We start from the raw sequence: 11,095 nt of genomic DNA, 5'->3' as shown, positions 1-11,095 counted from the left end.
TCGACGGGCTACATGTTTTTCATGATGTAGTTAGTGTTATTAGGGTTGTTTTGTTGGTAAAATGGGTTGTTTTTTCTATGCATTTTCATCCAAGTCGATATGAAAAAAGAAGAGCATGGATGAGAACCTAGGACGAATTGGGCTGAAGGGGACTAAGCAGAGGTTAGGCCTTTTTTGAGCCAACAGAATGTTGTAGATCGAGTGTGCGGCCATAATCTCCTCAACTTTCATAATCTTTAAAATGTTAAATCAACAATAATACTAATACAATAAAAACTTAGTTGATGGTTATAAGGTGTTATTATTACTTGAATGACATTTGGGCTTGCAATGTCTTTCCGTGGTTAATGTTCTGGCCCCTATATAATTTGATAAGATATGATTTGTGTAAATGTTGAATATATATACATATATTTAAAAATATATATTTTTACAAAAAAATTGGATAACATAAAAATATAGTAATTGATTTTTTTTAAAAAAAATCTATGAGAATATGCATATAGTTAAGAAGAAACGTGAGAGTTGAAAGAGTGTAAGAATTCAAATTCAATATTTCTATTAAATATTGTTTACATTTTTAAGTTTATTGAAATAGTTATATATATATTTTTATGGTCACTCAGTGATTCTCGTCTGTCAACCTCTCCATCTGTCATATCAGTCCAAAAACGCGTGGCTGGTGATTGACTTAATTTGTTGTAGTTTGCTGATCTGTTTAGGGTTCTCTATTAGGGGTTTTATTATTAATTAAAAATATTTATGAGATTAATATTTATTTAAAATTACTTTTCAAATTAATATTTTTTATATTCATACGATAAAAGTCAAGACCCGAACCTGATCAACTTTATGATGTCTTTAATACTTCAAAATCAATAAACTTAGTGATAAGATTGTTAAATCTCGTTGATGAGATATAAATTATAAATATAATCTTTTAGACTTCACTCTTTGATGATTTAAAACAGAATTTATACATGAAAAATTTTGGTTATTATTTGATTTATACTTATGATCGTGTAAATACATATCTTTAAAATGTATTATACATATTTTTAATTTTTTTTGATAAAATACATATGATTTTTCTAACATTTAAAATAAAGATATTGTATGTCTGACGTGACGCAGAGAATAAATATTTTATTTAAAATAATTAATATAATATAAAAATATTAAAAATTCATAAAATAAAATTATTTATAAAGTTATGAAAAAATTAATATTTATTTAAAAATAAAATATCATTATTCTAAATATTAAAATCTTAAATGTACAAAAATAATTTATCAAAATTTTAAACTAAAATATTTGATAAATGATAATGATCATACAAATTATATAATAATCTCTATTAATAATTAAAACAGTTAATTATAATAATACATATATTAGGTAACCTTTTATAACCACGAGATAGACATGGCATCTGCTTTCAATAATGAAAAAAATACTCAAAAGATAATCAAGATGTGATAGAATTAAATACAGATTTTTGTTGCAAAAATCAGCAATTAAGATGGTAAAAGTATTTGAATAATGTAATGGAAAAAAAATTCTTCATATATGGTTTTATTTAAATTATTTCTTGAATCGGAGTGTTTGTTACAGTGACCTCATTAGTCACCATGATCTATAGGTCGCCAAGCACTCCTTACGATAAAGCCTCATCTATTACAGCAACTCTTTTCTCTTCTTTCGATGTTGCAGTTTCATATGTCACCAAGTGTTTCATAGGTCGCCGTGTGTTCCTACAGACCTATGAAGGTCATCATGTGCTCCTGAACACCTATGATAGTCACTGAACAATCATTTTATTTAAATAAATAATTGTTCAACTGCACCATGTGAAGATTTTTTTTCTATTGTATTATTCAAACACTTTTACCTTGTCTTTGCAGTGTAATTAATTTGTTTCCACTGCAACATCCCTGCAGGTCCAACAACAACATCAGATCTTATTTACTCCACCCTTTCTTATTTCTTTATTAGCTTAAAATTTATCATTACTAATTATATAAAAGATAACAATAAATTAAAAGAACAAACAGATCGATTTTAATGATAAAAAAATATTATTATTTCTTAATTAAGTTTGAGCATAAAAAATATTAAAAGTGTGAATATTTAATATCAAATGGTTGAAAGTTAGATTAAAATTTTTTTTACCTTAAAAGATATATATATATATATATATACACTGTAAGTAATTCAAATCGGATAAAATAAAATTTAAATAATGATTTTCTATGTTGTTGAAATTAATTATTTTGTTTGGTTTTGTTCAATGTATTTATTTGATTGACTTGCATTTAGATAAATAATATCTACTTTGGGGGTAAAATTCTTATAATGAGTTGAAATAAAAAGAATTCTTCAAATACCAAGAATTATTTGCCCAGTTCGAGGGTTGGTCGTCAAGTATAGGCGATCAACATAGGTCGTCAAGTCCTCCGAACGTTCCAGCATTAGTTTCTTAGGCTTCCCATAAATAACAGTGATTACCTAATATTAAAGCATTTATACTAGATCAAAAAATAATTTAAGTTATACCTTATTTCAACGAATAATTTTTTTTCGCTCGTTCACTATCTTCACTCTTCTTCTCCGTTCATTAATTAGCTTTCCTTCTTTCCTGGAAAGAGTCTGTAAATGGCACCTGAAGCTGACAGAGGAAAAGCTTCGGATGTGGTTCAAGCCAAATGACTAGGCGTTGCAGTGTCGTCGAACACCACAAAAAGAGGTTTCTTTATGGCTCAAACCCTGCTCAGATTTTTTGCTGCTGTTTTCACATTGGCTGCGATCTGTATAATGGCAACAAGCTCCCAGACCATTGTTCTTTTTGGTTTCACCATTAAAGCTCACTATACCGTCTCATCTTCTATGAGGTAATCAGTAGTTTTCAAAAGTTTCTGGTCTCCCATATATGTTTATTTCAATGGCTAATCCATTTTCTGGTGTCTTTGATGCAGGTTTTTATTTGTATCAGATGCTATAGTAAGTGCATCTTCTCTGCTTTCATTGATCTTCGTTAACCATTTGAGACGGTCAAGATCGAGTCCCAAGAACTGCTATCTGTTTTTGCATGACATGGTAAGTAAATTGTGTGGTTTGTTATTGTTAATTTGATGGAGTATTGAAAACGGGTTCATTGCGTTTGCAGGTTATTATGTTGTTGGTGATATCCGGACGGCGGTGGGTTATGTCAGTCGATACGGTGAAGAAAAAATGGGCTGGATGGCTGTTTGCAACCGTGTGGGGATATTTTTGCAATCATATGACCATAGCCATGGTGTTTTCTTACTTGGCCTTCTTTTCCTACTTTGCTCTCACTGTTATGTATGTATGGAGCCAATGATGAAGATTAATCATCAAAAGGGAAGCAGTTTCTTCAACTCAGGTCTTGAATTTTTTCATCTTTTCTTCTTCTGTATTTTTAGGGTTTTAGATGCTGTTTCTTTAGAGAAATACACTGCTAGTTGGTGGTAAAAATATATGTTTTGTAATTGAAATTTAGTACTTTATGTCTTTAGGGCAACTTTAGCAATGGTAGTATGCAGCAAGATCTTCTGAAACTGCTATAATTGTAATCTCTTTTGCTTGGAACAAAGCACTCTAATTCTATTGATCTTAAACCACCTGGTTTATAAGGTTCCTCAACGATGGGGCACCACGCCAATCCTAAGGATCAATATGAAAGTAACACTTTTTAACAATCATTCATTGCTTGTGACCATCTTTCTGTGTAAGGTAAGCTTGTATAACAGGTACAATGAGAAGAAAAAAAGGCTGTAAATAAAATGATTTCATTCTGTTTCAATTTCATCTTCACAGTCTTTGAGATGGTCTTTTAGAGGCTGGCCCTGTTTTTCGCAGTTTTCAGAATCCCAGGTAGGATCCATTGAAGGTAATTCATAGTCATCAGGCTTCAGTGATAGTTGGAAATCTGGTAGTTCAGGCAATGTTTGGAGAGCCCTGATTCACAATCAACAATTAAAAGTTAAATCCGTAACCATTTATTGGACAAAATATGTCGAACTCCGAGCTGCAGTCAAAAAGTGCTTACTTCTCTTCTTCTAAATGGTAGCCATACATCTGTGACTTCCTTGATACAACCTCAGGTATTTTCTGATGTAAATGCTTCATAGCTCCCCAAAGTGGAGGTGCCCTGTTTCACCAAAGAAAAAACAAAAAGAATGTTACATCGGCTCTTCATTTTCAATAAGTACTCATTTCGCATACATGGTCTTATCCGAGATTTTAACCCCGAGGCCGAGCAACATAGAATGATAGCATGAAAACTATGGATCTTCCTGTCATGAGATTGAAAACCAACCTGGTTACAGGAGTGGCAAGGCAAAAGCTTATGCAGGCTTTCTTGCTCTCTACCAGCAGTTCTTGTGCAGCTAGGAAACAGCATACTGCACTAATATGACAGGTCGGTTCACTACCCTTGTCGAGCACCAGACCATGATAGTAATAAGCAGCAGCCTGAAGAAACAAGTACATAGAAGTTGAATTCCTATACGAAATCGATTGAATGCTGGGATTGAGATGCGAATGTTTTGGTATTAGATTGTGGTTAAACCTTTGCTTCAACGAATTTCCATTTGATGAACCACATATGTTTCTTCCCATATCCATGGCTCAAGTCACATCCAGACAAGCATTGATAAGCCTGATTACACAACAGGAAAGAAAGCCGACTGTAACCGATGACATATCCATGGCACTCGAGGGATACACAGATTTCTCAAACTAAAAATTATAACTAAACCTGACTGTAATAGATCAGCAGTTCACAGGCCAGCCTCCTCTTCACTGATAAAGTAGCCTTTTGACTTTCAATAGCTAAACCGAGCTGTATTTCAGTTCCCTGAATCGAAAATCATTTCCATTGAATTCTATCAAGAAATCAAAGATCCATTTCCAATTTTCCATTGAATTTTTTTCAGTGACCCTAAATAATGAAATACCTGGCCTAATGCTTGGATGGAAATAGCTTCCAGTACACCGTCCTGCAAATCTTTTGGCATACTTTGCCTGGGAGTATATATGAGATTTTAATAAGAAACTTGAAAATTTATGCTAAAAGAATATTTCCAAGAGCTGTAAATTTATGTTCATACTTGATTTCTGGTGGTATACGACAGAGTACGTTCCGAACACAAAATTCTAAGTACCCTGCAGCCTTGAGCAATAAATCTACTGCATCTCTCTTACAATCTGGTGGTTATTATTGCAAATGATCGGTGGTGACCATGTTAGAGTTAAAAGTAATCATAATTGAAGTTTAAAATTTGTCAAACTGGATTCATGGAAAAGGCACAAACCTGTAGAAACGACTCGAAAGCCAGAACCAGAATAATCCTTGGGGTCATAAGTGTGTCGGATTCAGATAATTTGAGCATAGCGATCATGTGAATAACTGATAACAATTCAAACCAGACATTTGCCACACTAGTCTCCTGCACATTTCAGACTCGGTTTCAATTGTTTACGATTACATGCCTGGCAAGGACAAAATTATAGAAGAAACCATGCATGGATTCCTGATAAAACGTACTTGTCTTCCATCTTCTAATTTTTTCCACTTGAATTCCACCAAGTCCTCAAAACCATGTTCTGCAATATGCACATATATTCATCTTAGGAACTTGGACAAACATGGACACTAAGGAGAGATTGAGATGGGCAGATTATAAAACCTTTCTTAGTAAGTCCAACTAGAACTGATAAGTACTCCTCCAGTTCCTGTTGCAGTTCGGTAATTGCGGATCCACCTGCAACTTCCACAGTTCGGCTTTAGATAAAGGACTCATCAAAATATATATGAAAAACAGGAGAGTCATAGGTGAGAGAGACCAGTGTCCTCTGCAACCAACACCATCCGGTTCCTTAGACAAGATAATCTGTTGATAACATCGCGAGGTATTTGGCCATCGAGCGCTCTTTGAAGATCACATTGAACTGGAATTCTCATGCAAGGAACAAATACAACCACTTCTGGATACTCAACTTCTTTTTCTTCCCAACTCCGTACACAGAATAAGTGCACCCCATCTTTTTCCCAGGGATTCTTTTCACAAATTAACAACCTACAAAATCATTCAAATTATCAAATAATTCAGTTCCATTAAGTGTAAATTCTGGTAATTCAGGGACATATGGACTTGAATAACAAAGAAACGAGGAAAAAGCTTGAGCACACATAATTGATAGTTCAAAGTTCAAACATATAAATTAAGCTTATGGATATGAAGTGTGTTGTTTGAAGCAGATAAAATTCAAGTTCAAGAAACAAAATTAAACTTACAAAAACAGCATCCATAGCAATACAAGAAATGGAAGAGAAGTGAATCAAAGCAATTAAAAAAGGATTTATGATGGATTAACATGTGTAGCTGAGATCTTGAAGTAACTCGCTGTATACAGAGAGAGAGAGAGAGAGAGAGAGAGAGAGAGAGAGAGAGAGAGAGAGAGAGAGAGAGAGAGAGAAATGAAATTCCCAGTACACGCAATGGAATACTGATGATATCTTAAATCAAGAGAGAGGAAAAAGAATCTGGCAATAGGAAGCTCAGGAACCGAGGCATATCTCACATGGCTGAGACATAGAAAGTCTTCATTGGCATTGTTAAAGGAGCCAATTGAAACTTCCCATACACAATATTTATTCATTTCTTTGACGCAACAACTGGTTATTCTATCTCCAATACCCCCAATCTCCACTCCAATCATTTGCAATAGTATTAATTACTTACATACGAGGTTAATAACCATGCATGAACTGGTAGTACCATGTCTTTAGATTTTTAGATTGGTTCATTAAAGCTGAAGTCTGGATTTATCTTCAAGCAGCTTGGTAGTTAGGTGTAGACATGTTTATATGGGCTTTTCTGCAAGTGTGCACGTGGGGACTAACCTTCATGTATGGATCAAATGACAACTGAAGTTACATGTTTGGTTTACCATCATTTTTTGCTTGGAATTTTAACTTTTGATTTTCCAAAATATCTTTTTTAGATTTCATTCTTCAAATTTACTCTCCACAGTCCACTCTCATACTGATACATAAAGAATCCATGCAGTCTAGGCTTTCTTTTTGTTGGTCCAGCAAGTTAAAAACCTGACGGGAAAAAACTATAGATCCATAAGAAAATTTGTATGATTTGCGTTTACTTGTGGAACCAATAGAAAATGATAGTATATGATTCGCAGTCAACAATATATAAATATATATAGAAAATGGAAATTGAGTGGTTTGTCCATAGATCAGGCGTCAACTCCAGCAGTAATCATCATAGTTCTGGCACCAATGCAGTGCGTTTGCCAGAAAAAATAAGAAAATTACCACCTTCACCGATGCAACATGTTACCCTGGACAGGATACAGGCTGGTGCTTAGATCAGAAATCCAGTTTTATCCAACTTGGCAAAAACATGACAATTGTACCCAACAGCATGGATTACTGGTCTTTTCTTCTTTTTAGACAACCACTAACCTTGGTTTGTCAATTGTGATATACATAGCTGTGAAGTCTTCGTCTTGGTTGTTGCTTAAACCGATTTTCAAGGCCAAGGTGTTTAGGAGCAGCACATGTGGTGAGATCGGTTGCTTGTTTAATCAGCTGTTCAATGTGTGAACGTCGCAACTTCCTACATGAATCCCCAATCTCCATGGTTGCTCTCTTTCTACAACCATTTTGTAGGCCTTATTGGCTGTTAATTAAGGTTTGGGCTTAAGTCCAACAACCTTTGTAGTCTTATTGAGGCCCAATTATGATCAAATAAATTTAGACTTCAGTTGTATGGTTGTCTAATATACGATTAGAGTGTATTTGGATCAAGGATTTTATTATTTCTGACCGTCATTTTTTTCCTGATTAAAGATGCCTATGTTTGATTGTGTAAGATTCCCAAGTAAGGGCAATCTTTCAATACCAACAATATATATTGGGGTGTTTATTCATGGGAATGTTATTCCCACCGGTGTCTTAGGTATTTTTTCATTCCCGTGTTAAGGGCTACCCTTCTTTTCCTGTTTGTCTCTGCATATCTTCTTCTTCCCGCGAGCTTGACAGTGCGAAAAATTTCGTTTTCCCAGTGAGATTCTCATGGTAAGATTACTTCTTACTCCCTTTGTTTTATTTTATCAACAGTGAAATTCATCGTTTTATATGAAATCTGGGTTTGTTCTATTTTCTGTTTTCGTTCGTATTATATGACTCTATGGCTTCAGTAAACGCGTTCTGATTCATCACCGCCTTCTTTTTTTTTTTTTTTTTCCTAATCTCTTATAATATTCACCTTTTAGATGTAGACTCAAAATCAAATCTTTTGCATATAAAACCGAAGAAAAATGCTTGTGCTTTCCCATCCTCAAAGCAAAGAAACAACCCATTCATTGTACGAACTGCTCTCTCCATGGTTCTTCCAGTTTGATTTCGATAAAAATGGTGGAAGAAACTAACCAACCCGAATTTCAATCCTCTGCATCAACCACCGTAGTCAAACGAAAATCCTCATGGCCGTCCGTTCTCCGTTGGATTCCGATATCTACCGATCAAATCATCGCCACCGAGAAACACCTTCTCTCCCTCGACAAGTATGTAAACCTTCAATTCCGTTTGCTTATCAATTTACTTTGGATTCCCTAAGCTTATGTTTTAAAAAACTGGAAACTTCGATTGCACATTAATTGAATTCTCATAGTATTTCATATAATTCTTTTGTTCTTTTTAATTTGGATTATCATAGTTATACTTTTAATACTGAAAGCTTTATACTGAGAAGGAGATAGGTTAATCAAGAATAAGACAAAAGAAAACATATGCCCATGGTAGAAGTTCAGTCTGTTTTGTACAAAATAAATGCAAGTGATTGAATTTCATTATCAACATATTTTCTATGTATTTTTTAGGCTTCTGTAATGATATACATTCTACCTTTTTAATATGATGCAACCCGCCATGTGGGAATTTGATTACCAAATAACTTAAGGTGGTTTATATTGTAATGATTCGTGTTCTACTTTCTGTAAAATATTAGCCAAGACAATGATTTGTTAAGCTTTGGGCATTGTTTCTTGATGGAAGCTTTGGAGCAGGGAGTGAATATCCTATGTTCATTTATCTGTAATGATGCATGTTCTACTGCCTGTAAAATATTAGCCAAGACAATGAAAATAGATCAGTATGAACCTGCTGACTGAACAAGAATCTGCAAAGTTAAAGGGTAATTCTTTTTACAATTTTGATATTTATGCTTGTATAAAGGGGAATTGAGGGCTAAGGGTTGGAATAATGCAGGAATTAGGACGGACATGGAGATAGAGAGTTAGGTTTTAGAGTGTAACAGATTGTTGGAGGTGGTGATGGTGGAGTTCTTAGGGAGATTTCTCGGCACAGCTCCGTTGAGCACATTTATATATGTGAAATAGATAAGATGGTTATAGAAGTATGTTGTATTTTAGTATCTATTCTTGTTTCATTTTCCTTTTACCTTTTGTATGAAAACGCTCATTTAGTATCCATATGTAACTTTTTTATAGGTTTCCAAGAAGTTCTTTCCTGAATTAGCTGTTGGATTTGAGGACCCTCGTATTCATCTTCATGTTGGTGATGGTATGTGAAAGCAATATTGAATATTTTATGTGTTTCATTTATACTCTTTTTTTATGTGAATTTTCTGTTGAGTGGTCAAGCATGATGCTTTAATTCCCAAACTGATGTTTTACTTGCATATAATCTTAACAACTATTGAGTTTCTTCGTCATGTTCCAAAAGCGAAGTATGATGCGATCATTGTTGATTCATCAGATCCTGTAGGTACGTTGTAATGTATGATCTGATAAAATTTTATTTTCAGCATTGATGGTTTCTTAAAGAACATTTACATGGTATTTTTGCTTTTAAGACTCAACATCATTCAAGCTTTTACTCTTTCGGTTTGCAATTTAGGTCTTGCTTAAGAGCTTATAGAAAAACCATTTTTTGAGACTATAGCTCAAGCATTAAGGCCTGATGGTGTCCTCTGTAACATGGACAAGTGTTCCAACTTATCCTAAGCATTTAATTAAGTTGTTGTTTCCCCTTGGTTCTCTTTTAGATATTAATGATGCTTTTGACAGTGGTAATTTTATATGGTATCATTTACCAATTGCAGGACTGTCTTCGAATCATAGCCTATCTCATTTCCAACTTCTGTTTTCCTTTTCTTTTGCAATGCAGTGGTGTGATTGGTTTCTTGTAATGCTCCACAGAGGGACTAGTGGTTGATTTTCTGAATCCCATAAACCCTATTGAGAAGCTAGATGGAGCTTACCATCATAAGAGAGAACTTAGATTTTACAACTCTGAAGTGAGAACTCATTCCATCAAGTTCAGTTTTCACTCTTTCACTCTTCTGCAGAGTACCTGGTATTTACTTTTGTTATGAACATTGACTCCTTGAAGCTATTATAGTTTCTTTCGTGCAAGGAAATGAACCCCATCGAGTTAGAGTGATGGTCCATTTTATTTCTCGATGGCTTAGCATCTTGGCCTGCAAAGTCTGATCTCTTTTACTGTAATTTCTTTTGTGATCTAACCATTTTATGGTAGAAATAAAATATTTATTTTCTATTGACAGATGCATAGGGCTGCTTTTGCATTGCCTCCATTCCTGAAGAGGGAGGTGAGGCTATTTCGAGACTGATGTGGCGGAACAAAGAACTTGCCTCTCCTGAAGCAAATATGTAGACTTGCGATTGGTTAACTTATTCCCATAAACTGAAATACTTTCATTCAGGACATAGGCAATAAATAAATATTTTCAACATGTAGGTGCAACTGGAGCCATTCTAGTATGTATTATGGTTTTATTTCAAGGAACCTCTATCTAACTTTGTTAAAATGGCACCTACAATCCCTATCTCAACATTACTAGATCGAGTGTTCTTGACATGCCACATTTATTTGCCTAAAACCAACAGATCTTACTGGAAAGTAACCTCTAAGCTACAGAAAACATGCTAATATTTGAACATTGCACTTGACTTGCCAACTTCTACAAACGGTATATATTGATTGATTAATTGATTGATTTTTATA

The 11,095-nt window shown here is 34.1% G+C and overlaps 1 protein-coding gene and 2 pseudogenes across 1 annotated transcript; 2 read left to right on the top strand and 1 right to left on the bottom strand.

The window, feature by feature from the left end:
• The first annotated feature begins 2,655 nt into the window (after nt 1-2,655).
• LOC120121736 lies at nt 2,656-3,492 on the top strand (annotated as a pseudogene).
• A 105-nt stretch (nt 3,493-3,597) lies between these two features.
• On the bottom strand, nt 3,598-6,472 carry LOC120121712 (annotated as a pseudogene).
• Nucleotides 6,473-7,959: 1,487 nt separating this feature from the next.
• Nucleotides 7,960-10,868, top strand: LOC120121713 (spermine synthase-like). Its single transcript, XM_039141020.1, has 6 exons — nt 7,960-8,122; nt 8,320-8,610; nt 9,556-9,628; nt 9,761-9,832; nt 10,235-10,423; nt 10,635-10,868. Exons 2-5 carry the CDS (start codon nt 8,530-8,532, stop codon nt 10,240-10,242), a joined length of 234 nt encoding a protein of 77 aa, XP_038996951.1. The 5' UTR covers nt 7,960-8,122; nt 8,320-8,529; the 3' UTR covers nt 10,243-10,423; nt 10,635-10,868.
• The last annotated feature ends 227 nt before the right edge of the window (nt 10,869-11,095 follow it).

This window comes from Hibiscus syriacus, unplaced genomic scaffold (assembly GCF_006381635.1).
Source record: "Hibiscus syriacus cultivar Baekdansim isolate YM2019G1 unplaced genomic scaffold, ASM638163v2 tig00110378_pilon, whole genome shotgun sequence".
NCBI lineage: Eukaryota > Viridiplantae > Streptophyta > Magnoliopsida > Malvales > Malvaceae > Hibiscus > Hibiscus syriacus.
This window is presented reverse-complemented; position numbering and strand designations above follow the sequence as displayed.

Coding starts and splice junctions, on each gene's coding strand:
- LOC120121713 (XM_039141020.1), top strand. CDS start 8,530: ATGGCCGTCCGTTCTCCGTTGGATTCCGATATCTACCGATCAAATCAT. Junction 8,611..9,555: donor CACCTTCTCTCCCTCGACAA/GTATGTAAACCT, acceptor ACTTTTTTATAG/GTTTCCAAGAAGTTCTTTCC. Junction 9,629..9,760: donor TCATCTTCATGTTGGTGATG/GTATGTGAAAGC, acceptor TAATCTTAACAA/CTATTGAGTTTCTTCGTCAT.